The sequence below is a fragment of the Bacillus rossius genome, chromosome 14 (genome assembly GCF_032445375.1).
Source record: "Bacillus rossius redtenbacheri isolate Brsri chromosome 14, Brsri_v3, whole genome shotgun sequence".
In the NCBI taxonomy this organism is placed as follows: domain Eukaryota; kingdom Metazoa; phylum Arthropoda; class Insecta; order Phasmatodea; family Bacillidae; genus Bacillus; species Bacillus rossius.
In genome coordinates this window covers 2,097,754-2,120,588 of record NC_086341.1, presented here as the reverse complement: position 1 = coordinate 2,120,588, position 22,835 = coordinate 2,097,754, and the positions used below count along the sequence as shown (strand labels likewise).

Genomic DNA, 22,835 nt, shown 5'->3' with positions numbered 1-22,835 from the left:
GGCAAGCGAGTGCCATGGACCTACTGTTCCAACACTGCCCACCACAAGCAAGCAACAGGGCGGCACCGAGTGCTACACTGAGCACCTGCCCCAGGAACCGTCACGTGTCACCCCCATCACTCATCGGCCAAGTAGCAGGACGTTTGTAAACACGTCGAGTATGGACCCTGCTACTCTGATCCACCACCCGGCCAAGCATTGGGCAGAGGCCATGCCCACGTTTTCAGGAAGGGTTACCGAGAACCCTATACGGTTCTTGAAGCGCTTTGAGGAATATGCGGCCACGTTCAATCTCAGCGAGGCTGAGGTACTAAAATGCCTCAACAGTGCGTTGAAAGGGCAGGCTTTCTACTGGTGGGAAATGCTGAGTGCAACCACCAGTAGCTACAATCACTTCCAGGCCATGTTCCGCCAGCAGTATTGGAGTCTGCGCATTCAGAGCAATCTGCGTGCCCAGCTCCATACTGAGAGGTATGACCCCAGGAAGGGCACAACGCTGGAAGCCCACCTCTCAACAATGTTTGAGAAAACTAGATACCTCGACTTGCCCATGACGGACGAGGAGTTCGTAGCGGCAATACTCACTCAGTTGCCGCTGCGCTACCAAAAGCAGTTGTCCGGCCTGACGTACCGAGACGTCACAGAGTTCAGAGAGAGGCTCCTGAACTACGACAAGCTGGAGAAAATGGACAGGACGCCAGCACCCAAGGAGGACCACGAGAGGGTACCCCAGCAGAACCGCCAGCCACCCCTGAATAACTATTGGCAAAACAGGGACAACAAGCCAAGGGACAACCGTCAGGCAGCTGTCCACACTATGACGTGGCAACCCAAGGGCAGAGAGCAAAGCTCATATGGCCGGTACGCTATGAGCCAACGCAAAGGCCCCTACAACAAGAGGAAGACCTGGTGGTCAAATACGAGGAACTATCATAGCGACGAAGAGATGTACCAGCGCAAGAGGAAGGACGACCGCAACGACAACCGCCGCCGCTCCTACTCGCCTGAAGTACGGCCTCCCAGGGAGTCCCGTGACCGACGCCCAAGATCCTCGTCTGAAGACGAGAGAGAGTACGCGAGGAAGTACCGCAAGACGGAGGAACCTCGATACCAGGGCCGGCACGAAGAAACCCGAATGCCACCCCACCATTATTCCCCCCAGACGACAGAGAATCATGGCGGCAATGCCCAGAATAGCCAGTTCTCTGGAAACAAACGCTACCAGAACGCAACGTTTCCGCCACCGTTCCAGGCGCAGCATCCAGGACATCAAGCTGCATACTACCAGAGAGGGGAAGTGAACCCGGTAGCAGCCGAGTTCAAGGCTGCAGTGTCCAGCGTCGCAGGACCAAGTAATTGGAACCACAAAGAACAACAACAACGTGTTCCAGGTGGACGTGCCAACCAGGGCACGTTAAACTAGAACGGGTTTCAGTTGGATCGCCCCGAACAGAAACCCACTATTCAGGCTCAGGGGTACAAAACTAAAAAACTCCAGTATCTAGTGGCATCAGCATCCACAGAGATATTCAAAACCAACCCTAAACTCCGAGATATCCTGAAGGATATAAAATGTAAACAACAGGCAGATGAGTACTGCAAAAACACCATCAACCAGCTGCAGAAGCAGTCAGCTGATAATAAAATTCACCAACATTTCTGTTTGTCAGCAGAAAATGTTTTGTTTGCCCAGTCAAGGAAGAGAGGCATTTTCGAAGATCACTGGAAACCAGTGATACCAGCTGATTTGAGGCAACCAATCACCTGGGAACTACATGTAGCCTTGGGACATGTAGGGAGCAAGAAGCTCATTGAAGCATTAAAGAGGCAAGTGTATTGGCCTAACATGTCACGCTATGTAAGTAAGGTCACAAGTGCCTGTGACCTATGTCAGAAGGTGAAACCACCTGGACAACACCTGCATGGAGAATTGCAGCCAATCATTCCAACAGCACCATTGGAATTATTATCCGTTGATTTATTTGGCCCCCTACCCCAGTCAAAGGGAGGTGTTAAGTATGTTTTTGTGATGCAAGATGTTTTCACAAAATTCACCAAATTATATGCAATTGTGAACCCAACTGCAAAAGCAGTTATGCAAAAATTAAAAACTTTCGTTGAAGAAATTGGTTTACCTAAAGTGGTATTGTCAGACAGAGGTACCCAGTTTACCAGTGATTTGTGGCAAACAGGAGTCAGGAAATTAGGTGCAATACCTACAACCATCAGTGTACGGCATCCACAAAGTAACCCTGTGGAAAGACTCATGAAGTCAATAGGGAGTCTTTTACGTACGCTATGCCATAACTCGCAGCAATCATGGCGAGATAAGTTGCCATATGTAGAGTGCGTTATTAACCATACTGTACATGGTTCTATTGGAGTTACCCCTGGAGAAGCCATGAGCCTGAATAGATCGGTGGCGATCAACCCGAAATATTTACCCCGATGTGAACACACCCCTAATGAAGAGGAAAAACTACCTACAGGAGAAGAGGTAGAAGCTCTAGTGAAGAGGAAGTTGACAGCAGAAGCTGACATCAGACGCAAGAGGAAACCAGCATCAAAATTAGCAAAATTTAAAATTGGAGACCAGGTACTGAAGAAAACAACTCCGGTAAGCAAGGCCTGGGAACATGTAACCAAGAAATTGTTTTTGTTATTTGAAGGTCCTTATGTCATCACAGACATAGTACAAGAGAATTGCTATGCACTAGCAGAGCCAGCAACAGGCCGACCAGTAGGCCGTTATAATATAACGCAGTTAAGGGAATACAAGAGCCCTACTACTATGTAAGCAGTACCGACCTAAGCTGCGAATGCCTCGTGATGGTACAAGGTGTAGTACCATAAACAGCTGAGAGCAGTCTAAGTGTAAGTTTCAGACCAAGGATCTGAACTGTACAGAGGAGTAAGTGTATGTCACTGTGATTATGTGATCTAGTACGCCATGTGAGGCGTAGTGCAGCCACTGTAATTTGTAATGTTAAGCGGAGGTGTAATTCCCGCTTGTTTCTGTGTAAAGGTGAAGTAAAATGCCACCTATGCAGATATTTACCCTGTGGTTATGCGGAAGTGTAATTCCCGCTATATTGCTGTATTTGAGGTGAAGTGAAATGCCACCCATACAGATGTTATTGTAGCCTGTGAAGCTACCTGTGTACAATGTGTATTGTATTTATGTATCAGTTGGCTTGCACAATTCCTCGTATGAGTATGAACTCAAATGTCACTAAGACATATATATACAACATTAGACTAGCCTATACCTATGTGAAGCTGTATGTACTGTGTACTAACAAACGAGAAGAAATTAAGCTTATTTAGTGTCGATGTAACTAGGTGGTATGATACCCCATCCTGCTGTGTAGACATATATAAACACTGGCATGCAAAGCATCTCTAAAAGCACATAACACTTCGCAACTACAAGCAGAATAATATAATGCAGGTTACCTTGATTTATTGATGGTGCTGAGTAATCCAATAGGCGTCGTTATGTTGATGATGGAAAATAGAAGATCACTGAATTTTCTAATATTTATAGAAGAACTCACTAAAATTTTTAAAAAAAAAAAACTTCACTATTTTGTTACCATTTCTGGGATGAATTTAGGGAAAAGAATGATCTTTAGGATTGCATTCTACCCAGAATGCAGATTAGAAAAGTATGCACTCATTTCGCATACAAATCCAATCAGATTTAGCTGAAACTTTTAGTTTATTAAACTTTGGATGTCAAGGTATTGACATTTTATGAAATGAAAACACTGAAATTTGAAATCGATGATTTTTAAGGATTTATTGGGAGAAGCCCCTATACAAGAAAATTACGTCGTCTCAACACTATTCACTCGCAGCACTGTCATAGTTGTTTGAATAGTATTCTTCGAATGATGTGAAGAATAGCGAAGACTGTGGATCTGAAAAACTCAGGATCTAAGCCCTTTGTCGCGAGAAGCGAAGGTACTCCGGCAAACAAGTGTCCACAATCAACTTCGCCTAACAGAAGTTATAAACTTGAAAAAGCAAGAAAATTTTCTTAAAAGGAAATAAAAAAAAATATTGAACATGTGATACCATGTGTTGAAAGCTATCCTGATACAGCATGTTTGTGAAACAGCTGATTGGTAAAAGTAACCTTAGCTACACTGAAGCCAGGAGCCTCAGTAGATTACAAGACTTATGTTACTGATAGTAACCAAGATGAGATGAAATGTGAACATTATTCAACCCAGCGAGACCGCTACGGGATGAAAACAACATTAATGAAAGATGAGAAGAGGAAGATAAAGCCTCTACAGCTGTTGATCGGAGCACAGCAGACTGAAATTGAAAAGTTACTAAGTTGGTAATTGTGTAAACCAACGACTTCTCTGTATAGGAGAAGAAAATGGAAACAATGTGTAAATACACTATGAAATTTTGATTATACAACCTGTAAACATAATGAAATGTAAATGTTATGATATGTAAATGTTATTATATATATAGTTATATATAAATGTTATATTTTATGATCAATTGCTAATATGTACTATGCAAACATAACAATGAACTATTAATTGTCAGTATGTACATGATCTGATATATATTCTTGGATGAAATGTTAACAAGTGTGATGAAATGCAAATGTAAATAGCAAGCTAAATATGCTATAGTTAAATGCAAATATTTTTAATAATGAAATATAAACATGTAAGTTACAAACATTGAGTAATGAATAGCAATTATGTTAGCTATCAATATGTTATTATGAAAAGCAAAACATGTGATGTTTGATATTCAATAATGATATGCTATAATGATATGTTTTGTGAAATGTATGAAATCTCATGAAATGAGAACACAAACAAGCAAATGCACTGTGATGCATATTAATCAAGTACGAACTAACAATGTGATATGTTAGTAGCAAGCAAAGTACTAATATTGAATTTATTGTTTATTGAGAACCATACATTGTTATGCAAGAATTGAGATTTAATAATTAATTGTATTTATTTTTTTCTAACAATGATGTTAATAATGTGAATGTTATATGTTAAGCTAGGAATTTTAAGATTAATTTAAGATATTTTTGTTTTAACGGTGACGTCATAGTGTTCCGCGGCAAGTACACAAGTTGTATTGCCTGCAGACACTTGTATTTGCAAGAGTACAAGTACGCACATAGTGATTAAGTTATTCGGTTAAGACCCGGACACCTATACTTAAGTCAGGTGCGAAGGTTACACCAGAGTGAGCTAGACATAGTGCGGTTCGCAACGATTGTGTACCTAACAGTGATGGGAATAGACGAGTGCTTCCTTGTGGGAAGTGGTGACCTCGCCCCACGCAATCAGCACCGCAGACGCCACGACGCCGTCTCGCGCGTAGTCGTGAGGCAGGGCGGCTGGATGCTGCCACATCAGCAGTTGATGACGTCAGCTGCAGTGCCAGATGCCGTGCTGTCTGGTACAGCATCATCGCCCCACGCCAGACCCCGTCGACGCGTGGTGAACCAGGCCAGGTTTGTTGGTCGTTTTGAGGACAGGCGCCGTCTCGACGCCGCTGTCCGCTGCAGGAAGGAGGAGTCGCAGCCAGGATGCAGTCATCACCGCAGGTGGACGTTGACCCACTGCCGTGACGTGACCTGGAGAACGTCCTATTGTTGACTCACGTGTACATTGCACCCCTTCGAATCCCTTTAGTGAATCACACTCACAGTAAGTAAGTCCTCCCGAGTCCTTCTCAACAGGAGCGGCTCAAGGCAGAATCAGTCGGAGAGCAGCAGCAGTTCCAGCCTTCGAAGATTTTGCACTGCAAAATCCGTGAACTTCTTCGCGCAGGTCTGTTAGCAGCGACGACCCGACAAAAAGTGTTTAAAAAGGCGCGATTTTCAGGCGCGCAACGGTAAAAAACGAATCGAGGAGGAGAGGTAGTCTCTCTCAAGTTGTTTTTTTTTGTTTGTCGTTTGGTGCGCGCGTTGCTAGGCAACGAAGAGTGTTGTGTATTGTGCGACGGAGAAAGGGAAGTGCCAATCACATTGCACCGTTTTGAACAGGTCAAAGAGCACTGTTCAATGTAATTGACAAGGGCGGCAAAATCTGTACTGCAACATGTTTGTTTTGACAGTTTAATTATTTATTATTATTTACGATTTATTTTATTTTTGTTTGCTCTATGTATAATATTATTTATTTTCAGAAACGGCAATATTTGGTTATGTATGTCTATGGAAAAGTGATTCTTTGGATTTTTACCGGACTATTTGAACGAGGTATTGTTGATACCCCTCTAAGGACTAATGGACTTGAAAACTGTAAACGGTAAAATTAACGCCGTAAATTTATAATGTAAATTATAATTTCAATATTTATGTATTTGAATTTTAAGTGAAATTTTGTTATCCGCGCAATTGTTGCGTTCGGAGTTTACGTTTTCGGTAAGAAATTAGGTAACTGAAACGGTCCTTTTGGCCAATCACGGGCCACCATTTAAAAGTGAGTCTTACTGGTTATTTTGAGGAAACTAGTAAGAAGGAGAGTTCTACAATGGCCAGCTGAATGAGCGGCAACTTCGTGACGTCGGCGAATTTAAATCCTGAAAATTAGCTATCTAGCATCAGGCATCCCGGATAGTGGATGATAATTATGAACCATTAGGGAGTTCAGAACATTTAAATAGGATTTATCTAAAAAGATAAATATCATAGGAGTGATTAACGTGAGTAATAAAAGTGCCCAGATTTTTTGTGCCCTAATCTTATGCACGAATCACGAAACTCCCGTTTTTACGTCACATCGTCGCCGAAACTTATTATAAACATTGATTTCATGAATTAAATTGACTTTATAGAGGATTTAAATAATACTTGGACATAAATTTTACGAATTTACACATTAATTAACAGACTCAGTGGTCCTATAGATGAGAGGCTCTGAGCTCTGCCGATGATTTTGAACCTATCTAGCCGAGGTAATTTGATTTAAGTTCCCTAAAAACTTTAATTAAAAACTGTGTAGTGTCAACGAACCCGAATTAAGACTTTTGAAAATATTTAAGTGTGCGCAACATAACTCCTGGTAATTGAACTTTTATTGAATTACTATGATGTCACCGTTAAGTTAGGTTGTTGTTTTGGATATGAATAGTAATTAATTATATTAATAAGATTAAAATCTTTCAAATCATTTTTTTTTTACATTGGAAATAAAATAATTCTATATTTTTTTTTATTCAAAGTGTTGTGTTGTGTTATTTGTAATTCCACCTACTCCAGTGTATATTTATGTATGTTCCAAATCAATCAAGTAACACCTGACTGTGACTTACCTTATATCAACATTACCAGTGAAGAGTCACAAAATTAAGAAATCTCATTTATTACACAGTTTTATTCAGCCCAACGTTTTAGTGTGTGTGTGGGGCCTAAACTATTAGAAGGTAGCTCCACATACTAATTTGGCTACCCCTAGTGGGGCCTGAGTAGTAAGGAAGTTCCCCCACAACATATGTAACAATTTACAGTAAAACGGATACAGCAGCCGCACGCTGAGACACCAGTGAAAACACAGTTTTGCACAAACATATTTTGCTGTTTCGCTGGTGGGGGCAGCTTTCACTTGCAGTGAGAGACAACTGCAAACTGCACGTTGGTGGCTTATGGGTAGAGACCAGATTATTTGGTGAATAGCAATAAAACCGAAATAAAACTGCAAAGCATGGAAATACAATATACAACAATGAAATGCCAGTTAATATACCATTTAGCACAGATATAGAACTAAAAACATTAAACATTTGACAAAACTTAGCTCAAACCACAAAATTGTTATCTTTTATTATGTTAATTATTTTGAATGTAATTTATTTAGTTAATTTCTTAATTTTGAATTTTGTACTAAATTTTCTGAACTAAATGTATTTGGAAAAAAAAAGATATTTTGTTGTTTGATCTTGCTTACCTTATTAGTTACACATTTGAAATTAACGTTGGCACATTTTTCAAACACACAAAAATATGCAACTTTTTTTTTTTTTTTTAGTAGTTCTGTTCTAGACATGCTTATTACAAATGATTTTATTTAACCAACGACATTAGCCACAAGAGAACATAATTTAAGCATTCACAGCCACTGAGGACCAAAACTTCAAACATGAACTTGATGTTTTACAACTTACTTTTCTTCTTCTTCCGCCTCGTCAGCTGTCGCCTCGTCAGCAGTAGTTTCGTCATCTTCTGTTGTCGGGATTCTGGTGTCATCTTCCGCCATTTCCTGCAGCGCCTGGCTTAAAACATCACACCATTATACAAATTAAGAAATAAGTTCCAAAAATGGTGATCTTTGTTGCTGGTAATAGTAGTTGTTTATTCTGCAAAAAAAAGCATTTTTTATACTCATACTAAGGATCTTTCGTCAATCTGTGCTTTTCCGGTTCCTGGAGTGTGAACGAACAGATTTCAGAGGTTACAACTGTCTACTCTCAGTTGAGTAAGCTATTTAACTGAACGTTAAAACGTTCAGAAAAACCGGTGTGCCCTCTGTGCTTACTCTGATAGTGGTGGCATAAGAGAACAGATTATGAATTTTAAAAAAAATACCCTACTGTCGAATAAATATTCAGGTTACATAGGGCCAAACAAAACCATTTACTTTAAGTATACTGTATAGATTGACTGATAAGATACACTTGCAACTGGGTTTCCGCCCGGTGGCAAGAAGTCCTACCCCCCCCCCCCCCCCCCCCCCCCCACCACCACCACCATCACACACAAAATTTCTGAAGCCTCTTCCTCAAAACCTTTCCTCTTCTCACATCCAGTATCTTTCCCTCACTCCCATTCCACTCCCGCCCCGTCTTTACCAGGAATACTTGCCTTCCTCTTTCCGTTCTTCTCCACTCTCTCTGAATCTTGCACCCATTATCCCTCCTCCCGCCATACACCCCTGTGTTCAACTTGTCTCCCAATGTCCTCCAGCCCCATTCGCCCCTTGTCACCCTGAAAAACTTCACCAATCTCTCTACTTTCCTCCTTCTGTGTAGTGTGTCCCAGCCCAGCTCCTTCATCACCACAGATGACCTGTGCCCCTTTGCCCCTTGCCACATATCCATCGTCCATCTAGACGTTCTAAGTTGCACCCTTTCCAGTTCATTAATTTCTATCCCGAATTGCCGCTGCATATTCAAGCATTGGCCTCACCAACATTGAATACGCCTTCTCCGTTACTCTCCGTCCTGTCCCCTTCAGGGTCCTAGCAATCAGCCCCCAGCCCCCTCCTCCCCTTCTTTACCACCTGCTGCACCTACTTTCCCTAACCTAGGTCACTGTGGGGTTACTCCCCTACCTTCTGAATCTCTTGCCCCTTCAAACTATATATTTGCTTAGCAACTTTTCTTCTCCTTGTGAATCTGATCACCTTAATTTTGTTTATATTTTCCCCCATTCCATTTGCCCTTGACCTAACTTCCAGCTTCTTTAAGTCTTTCTGCATGAGCTGCGTCCCCCAGTCATGCAGTCATTTGCGAACAGTCTCAGTTCCTCCGCAACATCGTTCATCATGAGTTCATGATTAGGAACAGCAGGTACCCCATGATGCTCCCCTGCGGTACCCCCCTCATGTCACATCCCCTTCTTCTTACCATTCCAGACCCACCTTCAGCCGTGGTTTCCTATCCCTCAGGAAGTCCCCTGTCCAATTCACCACCCTACTGTCCTCTATCAGACAACGAATCTCCATCACCTTCTTGTGTGGCAGCCTATTGAATGCCATCTCAAAAGCAATAAAGACTGTGTCTACCTGTTTGCCCTCATCCACTGAATCCACCAAGTCCTCCAGCAGTCCAGCCATCTGTCTCTCACGGGATAAACCCTGAAAAGTGTTGCCTCTCATCCATCCATTCCAGCTCTCTAATTTTTCCTACCATATACCTATACATTTTTCCATCACCTTCCCTGCACTAAACGTTAGGCTGACAGGCTTATAATTTTCTGGTTATTCCTTATCTCCACCTGCCTTGAAAATAGGCACCACCACTGCATCCTTCCATTGCCTTGGCAGCTGTCCCTCCAGTGGCTGCGTGTATTCAAACCTCCAAAATTCCACAACTAGTTAAAGAACATACTTGTAACACATAATTGTACGCATTATTTAGACGGTCCATGAACGCCTTTTATAAAATTAAGTGTTATTTGCTGTGTGTTTCTAGGTATGTGCCAAATATTAAAAACAGAAATCGCATGACTGACACTATGATTTAATTAGAATAATGCATATAATAAGAACACTTTACCAAAAGGCCTAACTACAATGTCGATGCCGGAAAGACTACACACATGTGTTGAATTGTTACAGTCATAATTGGGCTTTCACCCGGTGGTCCACGTGACAAATCATTTTAACCCTGTTTCACCATTCTTGTTTGTATAAAATTGCTATGCGGTAAAAATTTATTTCAATAATAATGTAAGGAGACTACTTAATTGGAATTAAATTACGACATAAAATAAAAATAAAAAACACATTATGTAAGAAATACCACTCTGCTTACTTGCGAAAACAATCCTCGCTGTCAAGTTTCTGTATTCACAAACACCAATATATAACATTGGCTGCCTTTAAACATTTTACGCCAAAATAATAAAAAAATTTAATAAGCATTCAAATAGAATTTACGTACGGAATATCAAAATTGGAATTTCTTCATGGTAAAATTACTTTCCTGATTTCTTTAATTCTTCACAGATATAAACATAAAAACAACACCGAACGATTTTTGTTGCACTATGAGTGACAACCATTACAAAACCAAATATTTCTGTACTAGAAATACAACTGACAAGGTCTACCATCCTGCAATTTTTTTTTATATATTGTTATGTCCTACAGCTTTCGCCGACAGCCAAAGGGTCAATATGTTCCAGTATAAATCTCCATTTCAAGGCGTTATCAAAGATTAGAATGTATTATTTACTCCCATGCCTTACCCGGGACTCGAACCCAGGACCCCTCGCACCGTAAGCCGGTGTGCATCCGACTACGCTACGGAGGTCGGCGCCATCTTGCAATGAAAGTAGCTAAGTTTGGGATGAAATAAAAAGGGTGTTTGACCGCAAGCCGGTATAAACAGACAGATCAGTGACTGTGCACCGGCTCACAACTGAGAGCAGGAGACTTCTCAGGGCCAACAGGTCTTACCTAAGAGACTGCATAGATGTATTAATATTGCAACAGTAATAACCCGGCTGTAGACCTCCAGGACGCCACTCAAAGAATAACTCACTAGGATATTATCACACGATTTATTGAGAAAACATGTGCGCTCAATTAATGCTTTGTTACTGTCCGTCAGGATCATAAATTCTATAAATTACCAAATGTGTCTATTATTTACTTTTAAACGCTCGTTGATTTAAACAAGCAAATGAAAACATACTGACACTAACCGTCGATGTTCCTCTGTCACAAAGAGGAGCACCGATGGTGCCACATGCCACCTTGATGCTTGCCCTGTAGCATGTAAGTGTCACAAACGTACCCCGGGCCAGTCTGGTGCAATGTAGTGCAGTGAGGATAACGACCCTGAGGTCGATAATTAATAGCCACCCGCGCGTGCCAAGTGGATATTAATCTGCGAGATGTAGTTCCCCAAACCTTGTTTTCTTTAATTGTTAATTCTTGATTACAATCTCATCATTATTTGTCTTTCTTAATAAAATTTTACTCTCTGTGCGATCTGGACACAAAACTCAGTCCTAATCGTTCCCACACTCTGCATACTTCGTGTGGGAAATGGGGCCCCCAGTTGTTGCTTACCAGGCTCCGAGGCCGGATGCATCCGTGCGCACGTGTTGTTCGTCTCACTTAGTTGCAATATAGTAAGTAAATCCTAATCCTTTTTCATCAGCCCCATTGCCAGCCTCACCCCGGCTCACATATTAACATATACTTTTTCTTTCGCAACAGTGCATTAGCGAATTTTAGCTTCATTACTCTTGTAGTCGATGGGCCAAATGCGAGACTATCCTCAGGCAGGAAGCTACATTTCTGACCTGGTTTGTCTACAAACGAAACGTGTAGATGTTTTCCTAATGCAATTCGTATTAATTCTTTTTTTTTGGGGACTTCTGGTGTAGGCAGCTTTACCACTTGAGGAATGTGCATGTAGGAGCCTTCGCCCATGCTTAACCATCGATATGCTTAGTATCCTATGCAACATTCACCATGTTAATTCATATGTAATCGACTGAACTCTATTCCCTGCCAGACTTAGCAGGCATCTATAGTCTAAGCACCTTCTTTCGGGTGGCCACATCTGCATGATAACATTGTAAGTTATTGAAGCCTTTTTTCCTTCGGTTAATTGTTAAGCCATATTGGTTAGACTCCCAAAAGACCGGTTGAAGTGTAATATTTACAAAACAAAAACAGTTTAAAATGATTTTTTTAAATTAAAGTAATTGTTTTTAATGATGGAGATTTTTATACACACTTATGTATCATCATTAAACATGATCAAGCATCAGTTCCACAATGTTTTGGGTGGAACGTTATGGCGATATTGATGTTAAAAATTGACTTCAAATAAGTCATAGAACACCGTCACCTGCCGAATTCTAACTCCATGACATTAAATATGGAAGACATAAAAACAATACATATTACAAGAAGTTAATAAATATTGGTTTCATGTTTTTGTGTATAGTTTAATTTATAAACGGATATTTAAAAATGTTGATATTTAATTTTTTTCCCTTTGCATTTCCTGCATCGTTTATAAATGAGTCTAAATACTTTCCGAATCACAAAATTAAGTGATTAGTTTTCTATCCACTCGGTAGGTAGCTCTGCGTATCATTGGTAACAAGGTTTCAGCTATTGCTGCAAGAGTCGCGCTTCTACTCTCTCTTTCCCTTTGGTTAAAAGTTGTCTGGTGACCTTTATTCTATGTTCGTTTCTGACAGCAGTGCTGCGTCATTTCGTAATGTCGGCAAACAATGCTTTGTCATGTAATCTGGTCGTCCCTACCCCTTCCTGTCATTTTCCAGCGAATCGTGGACTTCCTGTTAGATCTGTCAGTCTCCCCTGGCATCCATCGGCGCGTGACAAGCCTGGTGGTATTTTTTGGTTGTGCGGTGTTGCGGTTTCGTTATACAGATAAACAGCAAACGTTGGGTTCACAGTTAAGGTACGTTGCATTTTGTCCGTGACATATAATATTTTTCGTAGTTTATCTTTAAAATTTGCTATTTAGGTGCTTATTTATGTTGGTTTCACTGTGCTAGTGCACACGGTGACTGATAGTGTTCTTAAATTTAATTTTCGGCGGGAAGAAAATTCAAGCAGGTTACCTGTTGCTTATGCATGTTCTATGGTACTATTTACATTGCGGTGAATGCCGGGTTTGTAAACTACGCAAGGGACCCCCAACTTCGCGACAAAGCAACATGCAACCAGCGCAAGTAAATAACGGTCGTTTTGAAAACCGGAAAGTCGCATGACTTCAATTACCCAAAAACTTGAAACTGTAAATCGTTAGAAAACACATTTCTTATTTTTATTATTTTTTTAAGTATCGTAGAAACATGTGAAATTGTCAGTAATTTATTTAAGCATGTTGCCGACCTCCGTAGCGTAGTCGGATGCACACCGGCTTACGGTGCGAGGGGTCCTGGGTTCGAGTCCCGGGTAAGGCATGGGTATGACATTTACCTGCTGATATTTGATTGCCCACAGATTGAAATTGATGATTGCCCTGAACGAAATTGACCCATTAGCTGTTTGGCGTATCGCTGTAGGCCACGTAATTCAAAGTAAAAAAAAAATTAAGCACGTTCTGCGATGGCACGTAAAGTGAGGCTAATCTCACGGAACGGAGTTTTTTAAAATAGCACGCAGAAGACCACCCGTACAGATTAGATGTCATTACTGGGCTCATTACGTTTACGTTGCTCCGTTCGACTAATGAAACAAGAGCTGCGGTTTTAGCCATGTTCGTTAATATTGTTTAATCTACAAGAATGTATATTGTTATATTATTACTTTATCGTTTATTATCATATAATATGTGAATTATGCCTGTGCTATTATATTGAAACCTATTTTTTGAAAATAAAAATAATTTTTTATAACATTGAAATTAATTCTCATTGTTTGCCATTTGTTACGTTTTTCCATGCATTTGGGAAATAGCGGACGCGATAGTGAAATGTTCCGGTAGATCCGACTCCAAGTTGCGTTTTGGCTTGCGTTTTCGACTGGCATATTTGAAGAGAGAATTTTGAGAGACGTAGACGTTTAGTGCATAGAAGCCCACAATGTTCTGTTAACATACTTTCGCAGTGATAGAAAAATTAATTAGATCATATTATTGACAATTATGTTTGTTTTTGTGATAAATATGAATTATCAAAAGTAACCGGGGGTAAAACTATTCTACGGTTTTGCATTTTGAAGCTCTATTTTTGGTTACATGCTACTTTATAAACGATTTGCTGTGCAGCAGCTTTGTGTTCCGTACGTAGTTTATAACTTTGTTAAAACTTTGTTAAAACTATTCTGAATAGCTTGGATCCTGGCTGCCATGTACTTGGAGTGTTCTGTGACCTTTCTAAGGCTTTTGATCTAGTTAATCATGAAATACTTCTAAATAAATTAGATTTTTACGTTATAAGAGGAAAAGAATTGAAGTTGTTTCAGTCATATTTATATATGCGAAAACAAAGAGTATTTTTAAAAAGTAATAATGATATAAATTATTCCGACTGGGGTTATATAAAAAAAGGTGTACCCCAGGGAAGTGTTTAGGGTCCTCTATTATTATTATTACATGTTAATGATCTACCTAATCAAATTACAAATGGAAACCTCATATCATTTGCTGATGATACTAATTTAATTGTATCAACTGATACATTATTTGAACTTAAGACTAAAACAGAACAACAATTTAAAATCATGTGTGACTGGATAATTGCTAATAACTTGAAAATTAACATTAATAAAACCGGATTTATGTATTTTCAAAATAGGATTAGGCCTAATTATGACATTAATCAGAAAAGTATTCTAGAACAAATATTAAATCAAAAAACAAATATGACTGATACAACCAAATTTCTAGGTTTAATAGTAGACAAAAGTCTTAAATGGAAAGAACATATTGAACAAACAGTAAAAAAAATTAAGCAAATCATGTTATGCACTTAGAATTTTAAGCAATACATTAGATAAGGAATCCTTACGTACTGCTAATTTTGCTTTATTTCACTCTTACATGACTTACGGAATTGAAATATGGGGAAATAGTAGTTTCAGTGTGAACATTTTTAGATTACAAAAAAGAGCTATTCAAATTATTTGTAATAAGTAACCAAATTCCTCCTGTAAACCATATTTTCGAGAACTAAATATTTTACCATATTACTCCGAATATGTTTATCGTTTACTGTTATTTACAAAAGAAAATGTGGAAAATTTTAAAGAAACTCATTTTATCGATTATTATGAAACTAGGTATCAATATAAACTTAAACCTAAGTGTTTTAAAACTACGTTATATGCAAAGGGAGTTCAACATAAAGGTATTACGCTTTTTAATAAGTTGCCTAAAAACATATTACTTCTAAACAATCATAATGAATTTAAGAAAGAACTTAGAAATTTTATAATTAAAAAAAAAATTTATTCAATATCAGATATCAATGATTTTTAACATGTTATTATTATGTAATACAGGCCTTTTGATATATTTATAATATAGGAAACTTTATTCATTGATTTTAATCTGTGATTGTAATTTGTAATGAGTGTTGAAAAAGGAATTTATGTATATATTGTAAATATGCATACTTATATTAATTTGACTAAGCCCATATCCCCAAGTGTATTATGAAACACAGGCCTTTTGATATATCTATAATATGGGAAATTTTATTCTTTAATTTTAATTTGTGACTGTAATTTGTTATGAGTATTGAAAAAGGAATGTATGTATATATAGTAAATATGTATACTTATATTAATTTGACTAAGCCCATATCCCCAAGTGTAATGCTTGTAAGGGGATCTAGTGGTGGATTTTAATAAATAAAAAAATAATAAAATAAACCCAGCCTTATTATATTTAACTGTGCGAAAGCTTAAGAAGTGAAAACGTGATGTATTTAATGAAAAAAACACAAGCGCAAGCTGCAACGCAAGAACTTTGAACGTTGTTCGATGCTTGCATTGTGTTTTTGTGCCGTGCGTAGTTATAAACTGGTATTTGAAGACGCAGTGAACCTTTCTGACTTACTTTTCTTGTGTAGTTTATAAACCCAATTTAATTACATTTCTTATTGTATTTTTAAAACACGTGGTTTGCGTGGGAAATTTAAAATGACAAATGGTTCATGAAACTTAATGACTTTAATCAAGGTTTTCATTTCATTGTAGGTAACATTAAAAAAAAATGTATGTTACATATCAGAAAATTATCATTACTTACATGTCCAAAAGAGCTGTAAACAGACTATTTCATGCCTACGTAAAAATATTTTTTTGTTTCTAAATTAGGGAGAATCATCAGTACCTACTTAAAATCCCAACATTGTTTGCTTTTAAGGTCAAAAATCCTGTAACCCCTTTTTTTTTTTGCTTGGAAAATAAAATACCTCCCTAAACCTTGCAGCATAGGTAGATTGCCAACATCCTTACTAATATTATAAATGTGAATGTGAGTGTGTTTGTTTCGCTTTCACGCGGAAACTGCTCAACCGATCATCATAAAATTTTGTGCGCATATTTTCAAGGGTACCTATAATAAAAGACATAGGACACGTTTTATTAAATAAAAAAATAAAAATTATAGAGCAAAAAAATTGATATTGATATGTATGATCGTCAGACTGAGTTTGAGTAATTTGAATGAAATTTAACGCTATCTGGCGTTTCAATAAGAAAATTAAATAATTCGCCAATCTAATACTGTAATACCGGCAGTCAATTCACTATTCAATTTTATTTTTCTGTCGCCACCAAGCAATAATTAAACTTCTTTAATTTTTGAGGTTAGGTGTCTGTTTATTTTCTTTGGTAATGGTTGTTCGGACGTTGATGCTGAGGGTTATATTTTACTTTGAAGAGAATTTTGTAAAGTAGTAGAAAATGATGTGGATCTTATTACCCAAGTTTTCCCGGACTTGCAACAAAATTTGGATAGTGACAGTGGTTGTGCGCAACAGCAATATTGCTGCCAAAAAATTATATCATTAATAAAATCAACACTTATATTTTAAAAGAGGTGCAAGGGGAAATGAAGGAGTATTTGTCAATAGATACCATTATGGATACAGAACAAAGCACTTCATATCCTTCAGAGTTTTTAAATTCACTTAAACATTCGAGTGTACCTTACATAAACTTAAAAAAAACTAAATGTACAAGTTATGCTTATGCAAAATCTAGATGCCTTGACTATAATGGAACGAGGCTTCGGATCACACAATTGGGGCAGAATATATTTGGTGCCACTATTTTAACAGGTGTCGGTAAAGGGGAAAGTGTTATACCTCAAATTCCAATTATCCCCACTGATCTACCGTTCCAATTCAAAAGAGTTCAGTTTCCCGTCAGGCTTAGTTTTGCTGTTATCATCAACAAAGCGCTAGGGCAAACACTGCAGGTAGCAGGGGTGCATTTGGAAAAGCCATGCTTTTCACGTGGCCAACTATATGTAGTCTGTTTTTGTGTGACCAATGCCTGAAATCTACACACATTTGCACCGGACAGAAAAACATATAACATAGTATACGGGAGCATCCTAGAATAATACTCTGATTTAAGCTCTTTTAAAGAAAAAATAATTTATTATACATTAACTCTTTGAAATTTTGTAAATGTAAGTATTTAAAATTATTTATTTTTTGTAATAGTGAAACATATTTCAATAAAACAGGTTTTCAGTTTTTTTAAGCTAAATTGTATTTTAGAATTTTTAAATACTGATGATCCCAGTCATGCAATAAAAAAAAACCAATTACCATATTTTATTTTCTTTGCAGTGATCTTTGATACTTATTTAAGGACATCAACGTGAGCGAAGCGCGGGTAAAAGCTAGTAAACAATATAACAAAATGTTAATAATTTTAATATTTATTTGTTGATTGTGATAAAACTGCCTTTGTTGTGTGAGCGTATTCAAAATTATTAGTGTGGCTAGCCAACTGTAAAACTAAGGATTATTCCCCTTAAGAGGGATTAAATCCTCTCCTCCTTGCCATTTGAAATATTTTAATAACTGCTTGCAATAAAACTCCCTTGTTAAATTTTTTGGTATGACATGGCATAGGACTTAGCTTTGGCTTCTTGTAGAAGTCAGCACTTGTGAACTGGTGTAATTATTGTGACAGCTATACATAGTCGCCCGAGGGAAATAAATGTTTTTTTTTTCTCACTGCATTTGCATACTAGAGCCTATTAGTAAATATGAGGTTGCGAGGAGATCTGGGAGGCCTGGGAGATACGATTAATGCCTTGAAATGCCAAAATTTGTGGTTATATTGTTCAAAATTACATTTATAGCAAAAATGATGGGGAAAAAAACCTAGATTGATGGGGTGTAATCCTCCTTTAAAAGAACAGATTCTTAGATTTGGTGGAATTCGATCTGGAGCTAGGCTTGCGACACGCCCCAGTGAGCTCTGGGCGGCATGGCGCTTGGAGGCGTGGCCCGACTGGTGATAGTAGGTGGTGATAGCACCATCTGCCCGGTGATACTGGACCACGCTTGCGTTCTGCTCACTGCTGGGGCTGCTTTGTTTTGCGACGAACCGAACCTGGCGCTGTCTCAAGGTCGTAGCCAGGACTTGGTGAAGGAGGGGTCCGGTTTAACCATTATGTCATATTTAATGAGTTTAAGTTTTCGTAATAATTGAATTTTAAAAGAAAATTGATTGTCACGCTAAAGTCCCGGGGAGTAGTGGACGTAGAACTCCAACGTTTACAGTCTGAAATTCGAGCAATGATTTGGCTTGAGAAAAGAAAACTGAACATTTTGTATTTTGGTTTTTATTTAATTGTTTGAATGCTTTATTCTCAAGTCAAGTTTGTATGAAAGAAATGCTCACAGAAACATGTGTGCAAACCTGAACAAACCTGAATAAAATATAGACTACTTGGTAACACAATCCCTGCCGCTTTTGTGTATGAAGTATGTCGGGCTGTAATGGGGAGGTAATGCATTATTGCAGCCCACGAAGGATAAAATAATATCTGTGTAACCTTATGAGCTTGGTTGCTATAATTGTTTTATTCTATCTTAGGTTTTTTTTTTTTTAATTTCTGGAAGGGAGGGGTCCCAAAGTCATCTCTGGCGACGTTTCTAGTTCTCACCGGTCCAACAGATGGCAGAATACATGAGCATTTGTTATATGTATCCGTACAACCTTGATGACCAACAAGAATGTAGTTTTTGAACTTGGAACGAGGTATAAGCTAGCAAACGATTTTACTCTCAATAGTGTCAAACAAAAATGGCACACAAAATATTTGCAACACCTGTCAGTTTATTGTTTGCAGATATTAGTATCTCCGTGAGGGCAGTTGTTAGTTATTTAGCCAGTAAGTGTTTTCCACTTATTCCCTCCCATCCTGAATAATACATGCATGTTGGAAATTGTCTGAAAAATTCATTGTGTGATTTATTAACATTTAACAAATGTTTGCCTAAAGCAAGGTTCTGTGGAGTGGCTTTATACTTCACTGCCATAGTGACTCAAATAATGCACTTAGTACGGCTTTAGAAGTAAGCCTACTTGTTCAGCCGTGTAACCAGTTTAACTTAAATCAGTGGGTAGTTTTTAATTTTTGCCTGAAATCCACAGTATTTATTAGTTAATAGTATCTGATGTAATAATACCAGATTCTGTAAACTTTAATATTTTCAACATTACTATTAACTGTTGTCTTCTTGTAATATTATTATTAGCAATTTTATAATTTTTACGGTGGGTATCCAGAAGTGTTTGTGCTCGTGAGTGCTACTACCTGCCCACACATATCGCACATAGCTAACTGTACCAAGATGAACTAATTCACCTATTTAACGCACTGTCTAATATTTTATCTTATCTGTATACATTTATTTACAGTTTATTGTTCACATCAAAATACAATTGCAAGCCTAGTTCTTTTCTTATCTTTGAGTAATAGTGTTCCTGATAAAGACAATGACTCTGTGCACAAACAAAACGTCATGGGTTGTTTTTAGTTCACTTCGATGCTTCTTGTGCTGACGTCAATATGTCACTATCCAACCTTTATCTACAAGAATGTTTGATTATGAAGTTGGGAAAGTGAAATTGCCTGAAATTCTCCTAGCAAACTTTTCCATCAATAAGAGTTGAAATGTAGCACCTAAAATATATAAAAAATCACATTTTGAAAGTTTTTGTGATTTAAGTGTTTTAAAATTTTAAACAATTTTAAAATGACCACGAGAAGTCAGTTTTAGTGGAATCATTTTCAGACTAGATTTAATTTCAACCGTGCTGCGTGTATTTCAAGGTAATTGTGATGACTATTTGGGTGACCGAACTTTGACACACCCTGGTTGAAGCTCATTTGCAGCATGGAGCGGGACGACGCAGCGAAAACACGCTGTGCTCGCATTCCGGAGGACACGGGTTCAAATGACTGTCCTGCCATCCTGTTTTAGGTTTTCCTCGATTACTAAAACCAATCAAACAACTAAAAACCACCAAAACCACTCAAACAACCCAAACCACTAAAAAACTCAAATCACTCAAACAACCTAAACCACTCAGGTAAATGATGGGGTATCTCTTTATTGGATCATGACCATCCTTTTACCAGCTTCCTTGAACTGTGAACTCGAGTGTAGCCACCTTACTGTCAACAAGTGAAATTTTTTATATAACTGTAGATATAGCACAATTATTTCATTGAAATAAATGTATTTTCCACATACTTTTGTGTTGTGTTACTACCCTGACTTATTTCATTTAAATAATTTATTTTATATATATGTATATAATTTTCACAGTGGTTGTAGAATTTTGTTCAATTAATCATATGCTCAGTGTTGTGTCTTGAATACTTCCTCTATTATTAGACCATAAGACGTATAGATGTTTTCAACTTATTTTGGTGATGAATCTGCATTCAAAGTGTGTCAGTAGAATTCAGACACACACACACACACACACTCTCTCTCTCTCTCTCTCTCTCTCTCTCTCTCTCTCTCTCTCTCTCATATATAATCACTCTGTGTGTGTGCGTGCATGTATATATATATATTAGTCTAAGTACTTCCCAAGACTGGTAAACGTCTTTGAAGTTGGGGTTACTGCATAGTCTTCTCATCCTGCACGTATATGTATATAAAATGAATCATAATTTTGATAATTCGGATTGTTGGGAGTTCATTTCCATAAAATCTTATTGGATGCTCACATAGCATAAGAAACATACGTGCATAATTTCAAGTTAGTAGGTCTTATAGTTCCATGTGACTGGTGATGAGTGAATCAGCGAGTGGTACATATTTAGCTTTTGTATGGATCCATAGGTTGAGGTTGTTTTTGTCCATCCTTGCTTGATGGGAAGGGATGGAACATTACTTTTATGACTTTGTCGTGGGAGACATTCGAAGATGTGGGTTAACATAAATAAATATTTCAACTACAGGGGGTAATTCATAACAAATTGCATCTCTTTAATAAGTGTTATTTAATGGTTTTCAGATCTGTATAGGCAAAGTTATATTTCAATCGTAGCTTGGATTGTGATAATGAAATTGTGTTTTATAATTTTGAATTAAATTTTGTATGTAGCCTTTGTCGTAGGAAATAGTAATGATAATACTCATCAATAAATAAAATTTTTGATTTTTCAAAACCCTTCAAATTTCAAGTTTCTAGGCTTTTCATAAAACTAAATATTTACAGCTTCACGAATGATAACCTAAAGATAAAGAGTTTTACAACAAATTCAACATACAAAAAATAATTCAAAACTATACCTCAAGATTGCATGCTCTTTGTTCATCCTCGGGTTGAAGCATAAAGTAGTCTTTAAATATCCCAAAAATTGTTAAATAAACACTTATTAAATTGATACAACTTTTTATTCACAATACTTATAGTAAGAATTAGATTGCAATCATCAGCAAAAAAGGTGAACTATGTAAGCGTAACGATTGGGGATGTGCTCCATGAAGCCCGTCGAAGACACGGGGGTTGTCGGGGGTGGGGGGGGGGGGGGGTACACCCCGAGTAAACCCTCCGGTCGCAGGGAGGAGGCTGCCCGCTGGTGATTGGTCGGGGCTAGAACAGGGACACACTGAAACAAGTCTGACCAACACGAAGAGATGCGACCTCGCAGCAGTGTTGCCATCTGCGATCACGGGAGGAAGTAAGTCCGGGTAACTCCTAGGTCAATATTCCAAGACACGAAAATAAGGCTTTAGGTGTTGACTATGTTACACCTGTACCCTAACCGTATTCCTCATTAGGACATGGCCAGTCCCGTATTTTTAGGCAACCGATTTTGGTGTCCTATCTGTTGCAGTTCTGTTGGCAAAATTATGCGCATGCAAAGCTCACTTTTTCGTTGATTTCTTCCAGATGGCTGAATCGCATCTGGCGCCATTAACTCGTTTATAGTCATTTTTATGATCATCTGGGGACATTCCAAGCGTGTTGGTATGCCAAATGAAACTTTATGGTAGCGAAACTATTCTAGAATACATTTTGTACACTTAAAATGGTCATGGCAAGAAATAATAGCAGCTTTAAAAGTTCATGAGAAAATTTAAATTACACAATTTAATTCACACGATAGTGCTG

General features: G+C 38.1%; 2 protein-coding genes across 10 annotated transcripts in view; one reads left to right on the top strand and one right to left on the bottom strand.

Moving 5' to 3' along the window:
* LOC134538967 (E3 ubiquitin-protein ligase MARCHF5) overlaps positions 1 to 11,012 on the bottom strand; it is a 43,490-nt gene extending 32,478 nt beyond the window's left edge. Inside the window, exons 1-2 of one of the 5 annotated variants that reach the window (XM_063380607.1) lie at positions 10,537 to 11,012; positions 8,167 to 8,270 (exon numbers count right to left, since the gene is read on the bottom strand). In XM_063380607.1, coding sequence (XP_063236677.1) covers positions 8,167 to 8,258 — 92 coding nt within the window. In that variant the 5' untranslated portion in view covers positions 8,259 to 8,270; positions 10,537 to 11,012. Of the gene's footprint in view, positions 1 to 3,456; positions 3,557 to 8,166; positions 8,275 to 10,536 lie in introns of those variants that run through there. The other 4 variants (XM_063380609.1, XM_063380608.1, XM_063380606.1 and 1 more) reach the window with 4 other exon arrangements.
* Positions 11,013 to 12,891: 1,879 nt separating this feature from the next.
* LOC134538964 (uncharacterized) overlaps positions 12,892 to 22,835 on the top strand; it is a 38,847-nt gene continuing 28,903 nt past the window's right edge. Inside the window, exon 1 of one of the 5 annotated variants that reach the window (XM_063380597.1) lies at positions 12,892 to 13,173. In XM_063380597.1, the coding sequence (XP_063236667.1) occupies positions 12,983 to 13,173 (191 nt within the window). In that variant the 5' untranslated portion in view covers positions 12,892 to 12,982. The remainder of the gene's footprint in view (positions 13,174 to 22,835) is intronic. The other 4 variants (XM_063380598.1, XR_010076247.1, XR_010076243.1 and 1 more) reach the window with 4 other exon arrangements.